The following is a 14,169-nucleotide window of genomic DNA, read 5'->3' as shown; positions in this document are numbered from 1 at the left end:
TGCCTGCTCCCTCACACCCTTCACCTGCCCTTTCAGAGTCCTGTTCTAGTGTCCACACCTCCTGCTTCACTGCTGTCCCACCGTTGGTGTCCACCTCTTTGTCTCACACATCATGGCTGCCCTGCTAAGCCGAGGGGAGAGCTAGAGATGGGTTGTAGGCCCCTGGTGAGACAGGACTTATCCAGACAGGCTGCCTGGTAGAGGAAGCAGGGCTTTGATGCATAAAAAGTCTTCCTGTGTGGGGTGATAGAGGCCTGCACAGGCAGAGCTTGGAGGTTCCAAATCCCTCACTGCCTCCCGGGCCCTGACCGCTTCTGAGCCTGCTCCAGTCTGCTCCAAACAAAGACCCTCTCCCTTCCCTTCTTGCCCCTCTGCTGGGTCCAGCCGCCCACACCTATCCATGCCCTCTGAGGGTGAACCTGCCGTGTCACCTGTCTCTGGTTTTTTTGATTTGTTTAATTATAGATGAGTTTTCTGCATAATTTATTCCAAAAGCCTGGATTATACTGTACAATTAAATCACATTCTGATCAACAACTTCACATATAAAATTAACAACTGGCAACAGTTTAATCTATGCTGCTGCATCTGCACATGGACTTTTTCATTCCCCGCCCCCCTCCATCCCTCTCCTCTCCTCCTCTCCTCCCTGACCTCCTCCTGCCTCCCAACCCATCGGAGTGAGCCTTTGCAGCTGGCCTCAGAGCTGGAGGCCCCCACCTGAGTGTTCTGACCTCCCAGCCTTCTAGCTGGGGTCCTCATTGTTCTGTCTGCTGAAGAGATCCTTGGCCTCAGCTCCCTGCCGCACAGACGATTTTGCTCCCTTGCCTAGTGGTGATATCCCCCCTCCCTCCCTAGTCCTCTTGATTCTGGAGACCAAGGCCTGGCATCCCACAGCACATGGTGTCCTCTTTACTGTTGGCCTGCCTCAGCCCGCCATGCCTGTTCTGCACCACTCCCCCTCCAGCCACCTTCCCCTAGGGGCAAGAATTCATTGAGGATTTTCTGAGTGCTCAGTGGTTCCTTAGATCTTGGAGGGAACGGCTTTACTGGATGAGCTTCTTGTCCTTAGAGGACTTCCCAGTAATAATACTATCCATCCAGGTGTCTATGTGCATTTGTCCATTACAGTTATCTAGCCAGTCATTATTAACCCTGTTGACAGATGGGAAAGCTGAGGTTCCGAGGGGTCAGAGCTCTCCAAGGCTAGCAGAGATAGCTTCTCTGAGTCTTCTCAGGTTGCCTTGTCCTGGAAGTAAGGGCTCTTGGGTTTAACTGAGCCAAGGAGATGGGTCTGGCTTCTCTCTAAGTTTATAATCCTGTATCCGTCCTCACCAGGGACGTCAGTTTTCTTGTCTATGAAATGGGGCTGCAGTGCCTTCACAGCCCTAGTTCAGGCACACTGGATGGAGGACAAGGCTCAGCTGTCAGCCTCTCACACCCACACCAGTGATGAGGCGCCTGCAGCCTTGGCTGCACTTTCTCCTCCCAGACGCTCTCTCCCCTCACTGTCTTGTTAATTTGGCACTTACAAGTACTTAGAGATAAGCAGTGTCATCTCGGGGAAAAGCATGGAAAATCACAAGGATGTGGGGAGCTAGCAGGTAGAACTTTCTTTTGGGAGTATGACCCATGGGCCATACCATCTAGCCAGGAGATACTGGCAAAGCCAGGAACCCAAGTTGATGGGAGCCTGGGCAGAATTTGGTCAGTTTGTCTTCAACCTTCATGGATCTGTGAATCATGATGCATCTCTTGTTCTTCCCAAACCCCCACACCCTTCTGTGCAAGTGAGGCCGGCTCTGCCTGCTAAGGTTGGACTTGGCTTGGTGGGTGGCTTCTCCAGCCACTGAGGGAGCATAGTCACCTCCTGGCCTTCTCGGTATCCATGGGTCACGCAACCCTCCACCCCAACCTGGTACTGGAACACTGGTCAAAACCTAGAACCCACAAAGTCATATCTCTGTGACAAAAAAAATGAATTATCTGTCATATTCTTTTTAATTCTAGGACACGCATAGTGCCTTTCTAATTGGGTTTAAGTGAAGAATCAAAGTAACCAGTTTCCCTTGGCATTGGGCAGTGAGCTGGGGCCTAGGGTCTGCCTGTCAAGCCCAGGATGCCAAACTAAGGGCTAGAGCCACACCTTGAACACGGGAGGGTATGTGTGTGACCAGACATATCAGGGCAGGCCACTCCTTGCAGCCCATAGCACGAGTCTAGAGTCGATCAGCCTAGGGGTGAGAGTGCAGAGACTGTGGGTAGGGGGAGTAATTGAGAGAAAAATAGAGAGACTAGGAGGGACAGGGAGTGCATATGTGTATCTTGGGGAAGGAACTGGACTTCATCTTGAGGTTTGGTTCTTCTAAAAATGATTTTAGTGTTGAAATCGACTTTTTACATGAAACAATGGTGATTACATTAATATCGTGTTGTCTGAGAGAGAAAAAAAATACTTTGCATCCATGTCTGTACTCCCAATTAATTTTCTTTTACTTATTTGTGAAATCCCAGAAACAGAAACCTATAGGCATACTAGAAGAGTCCAGGGCCTGGGGTGGAATTAGGGGTGTGCTAGTAAATGTTATCAGGTTGCTCTTTGGGGTGGAGGGGACTGTAATTTCTAGCGTTTGCTCATTTCTGTAGTGTATATGTTCCCAATGTGAAGAATCTCAAGCCTCTAAGGTGCTGGCACTGGGAAGAGCTGGGAAGAAATGCGCAGTCTGCTGTTATGGGTCTTCTCTTGAGATTCTAGCACATTCCTGGGACAAGTCCTGTGTCCACCCCTTCCTGGATGAATGACCTTGGACAGGTCACTTAAATCCTCTGAGCCTCAGTTTCCTCATCCGTAAGTTGGGGATAATAATATTTACCTCTTTGTGAGGGTTGAAGTGAGAGAGTGTGTGACAGGCTGGCTGTTCTTTGTATATAGTGGGTGTCCTCTCACATGAAGATTATGATTGGCATTTTGTCCCCTAGACCAGTGAATGGCTGAGATCAGAATTAGGGCCAGGGCAGAGCCAATGGTTCCCTTTGGAGATCAGATCCTTGACCCTGCCCATTTGTCTGCCACCTGCCTGGCTGGGCATAAGGCTATGTGGCAGTTCATCCCAGTATTAGCCCCCAGGGCTCGGCTGTTTTAGGATTACAAAAGAGCCACCTGCCACATTGTTCATCCACAGCCAGGGCGAAGACATCAGTGCCTGGTGGACAGTGGCCAGGCTAAGAAGGCTTTCTATTCTCTGCTGCCCCTTGCCGTCCTCAGACTGGCAGCTAAGCCCGGTTGCCCTTCTTAGCCCTGCCTGCAGCCTGGCCTCCACCCTTTCTCAGGGTTAGAGTCCCCTGTGGCGGGGTGCGGAGGTGGGAATCAGGCTGTGGCCCAGCCAGCAATAATCTAAAGCTAATACTTCTTTCTTTTGATGTTGATTTTTTTTCCTTCCCCATCATGGTCCTGACATTCAGCTTGGCAAATTGCAATTAGCGATCTGCCCGCCTCCTGCTCCGAGTTCCCATGCCAACCGACCTGGGCACACACAATGGCATGGGCCCAGCCCCCCACCACCACCAAGACACAAGCCTAAAGAGGGATATGGGGCAAGGGGCTGGGGTAGAAATTGGGGCTCTTCCCACCCAGGGACCAGAAGAGAGTCCTGGCACTAGGGGAGGTGGCAGGCTCAGAGGTGTTGCGGCCAGATGCAACCCTCCTGGCATCACTACCCCTGCTGTGCCATGTGGACTGTGCTTGACTCATGTTTATTTAAATCTCTGTGGTGACTCTCCTACTGTTTTCCATGGAAGGGCCTCTGTGAAATGGGAGTGTGTCAAGTAGAAGGGGAAATTGAGGCACCTTTTCAGACTCATAAGGGCAGGACGCATTGGTCCCAGCAGAGAGCATCTTTAAGTGGTGTGGAGAACATCTCTGGCTGGTCTTCAGTGAGAGCTCACCTGATGGCAATGTCTGAAGGGACAGTCACAGGTTTGAACCTGGGTGAGGCCTCTCCCCAGATACCTTCCTTTTCCTGGGTGTAGGGTGGAAAGTACAGAGCCATGTGGCCACCTGTCCATCCTTTACCCTCACAGATATCCCTGTACTGTGCCCCTGGCTCTTCTGTTCTCATGGGCTGTGTGACACTGTAAGAAGTAGCCCCAGATGATTCTCATATTCTAGAAGAGGAAGCCGAGACAAGGATGGGTTAAAGCCATCCTAGAGGGAGGGAGACCAGCTCAGTCTTGTGGCTCAGTTGAAGGATTCATTGGATTTTCCAGTCTTCCAGAAAGTGGCAAGACCATCTTCACTGCACCCATGGATGGGTGTATGCTGGGCATCCAGTGATTAGCTTTAAATAAGCATCTGTCTACCAGGGTGTGGGACAGATGAGGGCCATCTGAGCTGGAAGAGCTCCATGTGTACTGCTCAGATGAGGCCCAGAAAGTCAGGGACCTGCCCCCAGGTTAACACAAGAGCTTGGTGGTGACAATAGTATTTCCCCCCTTTCCCGGACCCCACCTGGCTCCCTCATGCCTTCCTCTTCCTTGGTGTCCAGAAGTCTCTATGTTCAGAGCAGCTACATCAAGGACTGGCTCTTCATCGTGAAAAATAGTCTCCCTGCAGGCTTCCCTCAGCGGATTTAACAGTGCACTCCTCTCTCCTCCTTGACTGCCCCACAGCACCTGAGGAGAGCCTAGGCCACTCGACTGGACTTCAAAGAGAGGTCACAGGTGCACTCCGGTTCCTTGCCTCTCTTTCTCCACTAGTGAAAACTGGGTTGAGTGGCTGCTCTGGTCCCCCATGAGTGGCAGGGGCTGGGCTGTCCCACCTCCAGTGGACCCTCCTAACATCTCTGTCTTCTTTCTGTACACAGGATGCAGCACTGGGCCCGCCGCCTAGAGCAGGAGATTGACGGTGTGATGCGGATTTTTGGAGGTGTCCAGCAGCTCCGGGAGGTAAGCCTGGCACTCTTGCTTTCCCTTCGTGGACCCTCTTCCAAGTAGGAATGAGGAAAGCGTTCATAAATAAGAAGTGTGGAAGATTTGGCATTATGGATGTCCTGGCATGGTAGGGTACCAGTGGATCCAAGGCAGCAACTCCTCTAGGTCTCAGTGCACTTTTCTCCAGGCAACTGTTGGAGCAGTGGACCTGTGGACTCTGATGTCCCTTGTTTTGGGGAGGGTGTTGGGGTTTTCCAGATTTCCAGGTGGATGATCTCTGGGTTTGAGGTAGCACATGGGCTGAGAGCACAGGCCCTTTAGGGGCCAGTGAGTGTGTGGGGAAGCCCAAGGGACAAAACATGAAATGAATGAAAATGGCCAGGCAAAAATCTGGGAAACCAGCCTGGGGCCAACCCTCTAGCACTGAGTAGCCCTTGAGGAAGCAAGCCGGCCTTTCAAGGGATGTGACATCAAGGTGCAGGAGGGGTGATTGATTAGGTGCCAGAGACCACATTCATCCTGAGAGATTATGTTAATGTTTGAAATAGTGATGTGAAGAGCAGGCCATCAGTCACCCCCAGAAGGCTGCAAAGTGTGTTGCTGTCAGGCCACGGGCTCCTAAAGTGTCGCTCTTCATGTGGAAATGCAGAGGCTCAGAGAGCTGAGCTCCTGGAGCAGTGAGGGTGAGATTCCCCAGGAATTTCTTTGCTGGCCTTGGGACTGGGGGCGGGGGTCCTGTCCACAGCTGAGGGGTCTCCTGCCAATAGTTGGCCTGGGAATGGCAGAGAAGACCTAGTTATCTTTAGGGGTTCAGTAGAGAGGACTCTCCAGGCCCAGAGTTCCATGATTAGATGATCTTGGTCAGTAGGGGTCAGTAAATATAACTTCTGGAGGCAGGGACTGTGGGGGTTGTCCTCGGTCCTTCCCCCAGGCTTAGCTTCTAGACAGTGCCCAGGAAATGAGAGTGGTGGTGAGTGTGCTGACATTGCTTGTGGATGTAGAACCTCTGGCACAAATGGGACTAATCATAGGTGGTTAATGAGGGGGTAATGTGGCAGGGGGTCATCCAGGTCCAGAGGTCTGAGCCAGTAGCTTGCTTGATGTCCTCCCCTAGTGGCTCAGGTCTCTGAGTCTCCCGCTCCTGGCTCCTGGACTTGAATTGAAGTAGCCGCATCCTGTTCTTCCTGTGAACTCTCCATGACTCAGCTGTGCTTGGAAGCCGGCAGAGCTTCCAGAGAAAGCTCTGTAGGAAGCTGTTCCAGAACAGGAGTCAATTTAGACTCAAGAATAGCATTCAGCACTAACCAGGTTCTAAGTGGGCACTGCCAAGTGCCACCGTATAGGTTAATGAAGGGATGATGGTTCCCTGGAATGTACTTCATGCATCTTTCCAAGTTTCAAAAATCGGGACATTAGATGTACCAGTTAAGAATCTTCCATGCTTTGAATCCGCATCTTAAGGACGTTGTTTGTTTTGTACTCATGGGCAACTCAAATCCTGAATGTTTGTCTATGAGAAATCAGTGCACATTTCATGCCTGTGACTTGGATCTGTCTGGACCAGTGAGCTTCCTGGATGGAGAGGACCAGAGATGGAGTCCTGGCTTGGAATAACTGACCCTTGGCACTGACTGGAGGATGAGGTAGAGAGGACAGCAGTGGACAGGCTGATGCATAGTTGTTCCCTTTTCTTGAAATCATATTTGACTTTCCTTCATTGACCACTTTCACTCCCAGGATGTGGTCCCTTCCTTTCATATGGAACTAAAGTCATTCCAGATCCAAAGCCTTTCATAACTGATGTCTTCCCTCACCCTCACCTGCCAGCAAGTGACCAAGCTATCATACAGGACAGCTATGGGACTTTGAACTCCTGCTCTAGGGTGCTGCCCTTCCTCTAACTGTGCTTCCCTTCTTAGTATGGTGGACAGGATGAGCCTGAGACAGCTAGATTGAAGCAGGGCTCTGCTTGGTATGGCAAGCAGGAAGGCAGGCAGAGAAGTGCTGACCCGGCGTCCACTCCTCCCTGCAACCCCTCCACTGCCCACGGCTGCCAGCTCTCTGGCAGCTCTGTCCTGCTCCAGTTTTTTTCTCACCTGCTTCCTCAGCTTCTTACTTCCTGCTGACAGCTCTGGGGCTGCTTCTTGGCACAGGGCACTGTGACAAGGTGCGCGGGTGGGGGTAGAGACATGGGCCCAGATGTAGAGTTCTAGAAAAAGAGGGCAATCCTGTGGGAGCAGGAGGGAGCTGGCAGTAGGCTCCCTCTTTTCCCTGACTCACACCCTACCCTGACCCTCACACCACTTTTCTTCCAGTGCACCTGAGAGGGCCCCTATGCCCAGCTCATGCCTGATTCTGACAAGTCAGGATGATTCTTGGAGCAGAGCCCTGACCAGCTGCCCATAGTGCTGTGGACCCTGCCCCTCTACAGTCCCCTCTGAGCTAATTCTGAGCTGCCCCCCAAACACCTGCAGCTGGGGTGATTCTGGCATCTGAGCCCCCATCTGAGCCTGCCTATCCTAGCCCTAGAGGCTGCCCCACCCCCAGTAGCTTGGAGCCTTGAGGGCTGGCAGCTGCAAGAGAGCAGAAACTGCAGACAGTGGCATTTGGGAGCATTTTCCTTGCCTTGGCATTTTCCTCTTCCCGACCTTACTACAACCCCATGAGGGTATGGTTGGAAGCAGTCTGTGGCCCATTTACAAGTTGGAAGCTATGTAAAATCTTAGCAGAGTGTGAAGGCTATCTTTGAAGACCCCAGAGAATTTTCTCATTTAACCCTTGGGCTAGCACCTAGCCTGAGCTCCTGCTGTGACCTGGTCCTAATGTGCTGTCCTCACTCCCATGCTTAGCTAGACACCTCTGTGCCGCTTCTAGGTACCCCAGACCCACCCCAGCACTGGTCCACTCTTGCTCTGAACAGGCCACAAAAGTGTGGACCCTGAAGCCATCTGCCCTCTCCTTCAGAGGCCCTGGGGCTGAGCAACTCTCCTGAGCCCCTTTTCCACCCTCCCCCACCAACACCATATTGTCCCCATCCTGCGGGGAGAGCAGAGAGCATATGCTTGAGTTCTGAGCTCATTTACATAATGAGGTTTATCAGGATGAATAATTCATCAGGTACCTGGGGGTGCACTGGTAGGATGTGGAAATGGGTAGGTCTCCCATCTCTGAAGCCCGGGTCACTCTGATGGGTGCAGCTAGGGACCTACCACTTCTGGCTTGGTGTCTAAGATAGGAATAACTCTAAAGACTTTATGGGAAAGCAAACCAGGAAGATTATCATCTGATATGAGGAAGAACCAGTTGGCTCATCAATGCTGGGATGGGTTTCTGACCTGGTGAGACACCTTCCTCTTTTTTCCCCTTGGAGAGGAAAAGACCTCTGCTTGGGTTGAGGTAGGGGTGATGGGGAGCTGCCTGTCCACAGCTGACCTGGGAGCAGAGATCTGGGATGACCATGTCTGAGGATCAAGTCTACCCTCTGGGAAGTCTCAATCCAGGTTTGGAACAACGGGAGCTTTTCCCAGTCCATGTCATCCCCCTGTACCTCACCTACCAGTCCAAACAGAAATGGCATATTGCTGTACCCACATTCTAGGCTACTTCTGCCCCCATGATGACTTTAGCTCAGCTACTGCTGGTATATGGCCCTGTCATACAGGTGGGTAAACCAAGACCCTGGCTACCATCTCCACAAGCCAATCCCATCCTGGAGTCCTGGCAAGCCAGCCCTAAGTGGTGGTGGTCATGGTGGCAAGGTGCCAAGGCAGAGGAGCCAAGCTGGGGTAGCGTCTCCCCTGGATTGTTGAGCCTGCCTCCATGAAGAGCAGGACCCTAGGAATTGAAGATCCCCAGCCAGGTCTCTTGATTTCCTTTCCCTCTGTCATGCCTCTCTGGATTATCATGGTGATTCAAGCCCATGGTATCCATGGGCCACCACCTCTAACTGGGTCACACCAAGAATGGCATTTCTGAACCAGTGACAGTACCATAGTCCTGCCTCCTTCTGTCTGCCCCTGGTCATCCCTGTAGCCCATCTGGTCAGTGCTCCTAGGAATGCATAATTAATATTTCCGGACGTGATTCCCAGCATGGACCAAAGTCTGGCCAAGCCCAGAGATACTATCCTGTGGGGCCTTGGGAGGCAAGACAAAGCCTTCCTGCAGGTTCCTTTGAGTTGGGGCTCTCCCTGATCCTCTCCACCCTTTTCTTCAGCTCATACCTCTGCCACTCACTGACTGTGGTAATACTGGCTGAGGTTTCGGTCTGTACATCTCTGGATATCTGGGTATTCCAAGAAGTGCCCAGAGGGGCTGGAACAGAAGATAAAAAAGGAAGCTGAGATGCATGGAGGTACCAGGGAACAGAAACAGTCCAGGGGGTCCAGGCAAGGGGAACACAGGTCATGACCCCAGGCCCCTACCTAAGTTGACCCTTTCACCAGAACCCTGTAATCCACATGAGTCCCTGATTGGCAGGCAGTGTCCTTGGCAAGGCAGATCCCCACCCACAAAGGACTGGCATGGGCTGCCTAGCTGATGTGATGAGAGTCAGGCAGGGGATGACAAGGGAGTTCCACCCAAGCCCTCTTCAGTCCCCCACTAGGGCCCCTCCAGTCCAAAAAGTCTAGTCTAGGGGCTCTGCACAAGCTCATCATACAGCCCCCACCCCTACATCCAGCCACCTCCTGGTGAGCCCCAGCAGCACCCTCCTCTCCCCTGGCACAGACGATCAGGATGTGGGACGCGTCATGATGTGGGGAGGTGGGGGGCTCGGGTGTGAAATATGCCGCTGGGTAGGGATTGCTGTCGCTTGCCTCCCTAAAAACCCACATATATTATTCTTTAATGGAAAGTTAATTGTCTTATTATTCCCTCCATATGGTCCTCTTGCTCGGCACCCAGCGGGGATGCATGAGGCTAGGGGGGGCTCCTGGGAGGGCGTCTGAAACGTGATGAGGCCGCTGCTTGAGCATAATTGGGTACAGAGAGGCAGATGCATAGGAGCCTGGCCAAGCCCTGCCTGGACCCACTCTTTGTCCCCCCAGCCAAGCCTGCTCCCTGCTTCTTTCCTACACTGGAGGTGGCCTCTCTGATCCACTATAACACCTCAAGGTCCAGAATGCTGTCTCCTCTCTCTCCTGAGTACTGGATGAGGAAACATGGGTTTGGATGGGAAGTTGGTTGTTGCCCTCCTGCTCCCCCCACCACATTGCCCCTGAACATAAATTCTGCATTATGGCTTATCTGCATTGTGGCTTACAGGAAAAATGTCTTCTTCTTTTTTTTTTTTTTTTTTTTTGGTATTGAGGGATTGAATCCAGGGGGGGCACTTAAATACTGAAACACATCCCCAGCCTTTTTTATCTTTTATTTTGAGACAGAGTCTTATTAAGTTGCTGAGACTGGCTGTAAACTTGCAATCCTCCTGCCTCAGCCTCCCAAGTCACTGGGATTATAGGTGTGCACCACCACGCCCAGCTAAAATATGTCCATTTTTGAGGAGTTTTTCTAAAACCATTTCATCCATAGCAGGAATTCCTGCCTGAGGATAGATGAGTTTAGGTTCCCCTCCTCTTCCACATACCCTACCCTAGAGGGCATGCAGGGAGGTAAGTGGTGGAAGAGGGCTACCCTGGGACACTTCTCCAAGGGCCCTGGGCTTATGATGACCACCCCTTCCTTGGCAGCAGCCACATAGGCTTCCATATCCCAATGGCTCCTTTAAGGCTGGCTGGGTGGGTACTGGTGCTCTCCTCAGGCCCATGTCCCCTCAGCCAGAGCTTCTCCTCTTGCTGCCGCCTAGGATTGTGAGGATATCATGTTAGAACAGCCTCCTAGCAATTGGAGGATACAGTGATTGGAAGGCCCAGAGGGCATGAGTGGGTAGTCACCTGTGCTGCTGGAGTCTTTGCAGGGGAAGACTGAGATAAGGTGACATGATGGGTGGCTTTTGGGATTCTGGGTAACCTCAGCAGGGAGTTGCTGCCCAGGTCTCTGTGAAATCCATGGGTGTGAAAGGAATGAATCCGTCGGGGAGCCTCCTGGGTGGGATCAACCAGTGTCACAAATAGGCACAGAGGGGCCTCTGGCTTCCAGCTCCTACCAAGAGGTCACTGTGAAGGCACATTCAAGGTCAGTTCCAAGGGGATGGAGAAGAGAGTGAGAAAGAAACATACATGTCGTGCCTTCTGAAGGCAGGAACTCTCTGTGGATCTTGAGTTGAATCTGGAGTTGAACCTACGGCCCATGCCGTGAGCAGCAAGTGAATGACAGGGCTGGGCTTTTGCACACTGTGGGACCTGGGGCTGTGGTCCTACCTCTCTGAGTCTCAGTTCCCTCACCTATAAAATGGGGATACAGGTAGTCCTATCCTCATGGGAAATGTGAGGATCTCAGGGAAGCAGAAACAAGGAAATGTTATAGAGCCCTACAAATATGAGAGTGCCTTTGTACCCCCATACCAATTGCCTGCCCTACCAGGGATTAGTCACAGTTTTGGAAAATTCAGATACCCCAGATATCCTCTCTGCTTAGCTCAGCCCAGGAATTTGAAAATTTGTCCCTCTTCCCACATGGCCATGACATCTTTTGGGAACAAAGACCACCAACCTGGGACAGGGCTTGAAGAAATAACGGCCTGTGAACCAGGGAAGGCTAGCAGATTCTTGGGCCAGAAATCCAGGGATCCAGCTTCAGAGGCACCCCTGAGAAGGAGGTGGCAGAGCGAAGGGAAGGCCCAACACCCAGAAGGTCCTGCATTGATTTCTTCATTCAATAAGTTGGCAGCTTGTCTCTCAGCCTCTGTGAGCAGGGAGTGGGGACAAAGACATCTACCTGTGAGTTGTCCTCAGGTGTTAGCCCTAGGAATGGAAAGGTTGGTGGGGTCAGGGTCTGGGGTTGTAGCTCAGTGGTAGAGCGCTTGCCTAGTATGTGTGAGGCACTGGGTTTGACTCTCAGCACCACATACAAATAAATAAAAGGTTCATTGAGGGGCTGGGGTTGTGACTCAGTGGTAGAGCGCTTGCCTAGCATGCACGAGGCACTGGGTTCAATACTCAGCACCACATAAATGTAAAATAAAGATTTTTTTTAAAAAAGGTTCATTGACAACTAAAATATATATATACAAAATATATATATTTTGTGGGTCAGAAAGTGGTAAGGCTGAAGCCAAGGCTGAGGATCTGTCAGAGCAGACAGCACTGTTCTCCTTGGAAAAATTCTTCTTGGGAAACCTTGATTTCATAGCAGGGCCCTTCCCTGAAGTAAAGACCCCTCAGTCCTTTTGTCTTAGGGATCTGGGAACAAAGACCACCAAAATCTATCCAGTTTTCCTAAAGCAAGACCCCTACTCCTCCCACACACATGAGAAGAGTTATTCTAGTGAGCACATAGTCTCTCCTCTGGGGTTTCCAAAGAGTCCAGTCTTGCAGCAGGACAGCAGGGTTCAGTTCCCAAGAGGACCCAGGCTTTGCAGCTTGTGGAAGTGGCCAGGGTCTGCCCCCCTCCCTGAGCCTCTGCATCCATCTCTGAAGAGTGATGCTGCTGCTGTTTCCAGAGCCAGGAGCTGCTCTGGATGATCCGGGTAGGAGATGGGGGATGGGGGTGGAGGGCCCAGTGCGATTCCATGCTGCCGGGGATGGTTGACCTGATCTTCATTCCTCTCCCCTCTTCTACTCCCATCCATCGCTGGATCCGTGGCAGCCATGGGGACACTTGCCTCAGATTCATGGAGCCCCAAGCACTTGGCAGAGGCAGAGAAGTAATTGGTTTTGACATACCACAGCCGGCCCCAGGGGCAGCATGAACAGCATTTACCACAACCAGGCAGGAAATGGAGGCTTAGTGTGGCCTTCCTCTACATTCTCTGAGTATGGCTGCCCTCTGCCTTTATGAGCAGAGATTCCAAATTTAGAGAAAGTTACAGAGCCACAAACTTTCTATCTTATATCTCTCTCCCAGCCCTGGGACCTGGTGGTTCTGAAGGGGGGCTGGCCTGTTCCATGTAGAGGAGGGAGACTGAGGCAGTGGGTGGATCCTGGGCAGACCCTTGAGGCCCTGTCCTTTGTCTGTCCTTGATTTCTCATGAAATAAAGAAGCAAATGAGTGACCCTCAGGGAATGAGCACCTGGATTTACTCTGCACATCAGGATGAGAGAATGTGAAGTCTGGGGAAGAAGCAGACTGTACACATACATATGCCCTCAGTGTACATGTGTGCATATAGAAGCTCCCAAGGCTGGCACTTAATAGGTGCACAGCTAGTAATTGCTCCATGACTGGGTAAGCAAAGGGGCAGTCATCTGAGGACTGTAAAGGGACTGATTAGAGCTCTGACTGTCCCACAGGGCCTTGAGTACTATCTGACCTCACAGAGGGAAGCTGAGATCAGTGCTTGGGGCCAGATACCCTGGAGATTGGTGCCCTGGAAAAGTAGGTTTATGTGGAATTGCCAGAACTTGGCCCCATATAGATGGTCCCTTGATTGCTTTATATGAGAAAGTAGAGGGATCCCTGTGGAAGAGCTGGGTTTACTGGTTACCCATGAGGCAGGCTGAAGCCAAGGAAGCTGAGCTGTTCCCAGCGTCTCTTGAAGGCTTGACTAAGGTTTGTAGCTCTGGGCAGGGAAACAAGGAGCCTTTCTTAGGTGTTTGAGCCTCCCGCCTGTCCTTGTGTCTCCCTATCCTATGCTCTCACTGCACTTTTTCCTCCAAATGCACTAGCTACTGTTCTCACTTACCATCCCCTTCAGACCTCACCCCAGATTTAAGCCCAGACTACAGCTTTCCTCCTCCAGGAAGCCACCCACATCACTGCTGGAACCAGAAGTCTCCCCACTCCTGTCAGCTTTTGCATCATTCTGGAACACATTGGCAGCCAGGAACATCTGTCAGGCCCAATGTAGTGATCCCAGCCTCTGGGGTATGGAGACCATGACCAGAGGGCAGGGTCATTCCCAGGCCTTCCAGGAATCCACCTGATCAAGGGAAATCAGCTAGCCCATGGCTCACTAGAGACATAGTCCCTGACCACACAAGAGGAACTTGTATGACCATTGTGTATGGAAGAGTATGAGAAATGCTGATGGAGAATGTGAGGGCATCTGCATGTACATGTAGAAGAAAGTGTGGGAACCTGTGCATGGGTGCCGCAAATGGGAATGTGAACAGGTGAGCATTTGTGTGGCCATAGACGGGAGTCACACCTGCATGTGTGCCACTTATGAGGGTGTGACCAG

The 14,169-nt window shown here is 51.7% G+C and overlaps 1 protein-coding gene across 8 annotated transcripts in view; it reads left to right on the top strand.

The window, feature by feature from the left end:
- Nucleotides 1-14,169, top strand: part of Cacna2d2 (calcium voltage-gated channel auxiliary subunit alpha2delta 2) — a 135,701-nt gene that overhangs the window by 22,957 nt on the left and 98,575 nt on the right. For all 8 annotated transcript variants that reach the window (XM_078043223.1, XM_078043222.1, XM_013359374.4 and 5 more), the window contains exon 2: nucleotides 4,863-4,944. In XM_078043223.1, coding sequence (XP_077899349.1) covers nucleotides 4,863-4,944 — 82 coding nt within the window. The remainder of the gene's footprint in view (nucleotides 1-4,862; nucleotides 4,945-14,169) is intronic.

Source organism: Ictidomys tridecemlineatus, chromosome 3 (genome assembly GCF_052094955.1).
Source record: "Ictidomys tridecemlineatus isolate mIctTri1 chromosome 3, mIctTri1.hap1, whole genome shotgun sequence".
NCBI lineage: Eukaryota > Metazoa > Chordata > Mammalia > Rodentia > Sciuridae > Ictidomys > Ictidomys tridecemlineatus.
This window is presented reverse-complemented; position numbering and strand designations above follow the sequence as displayed.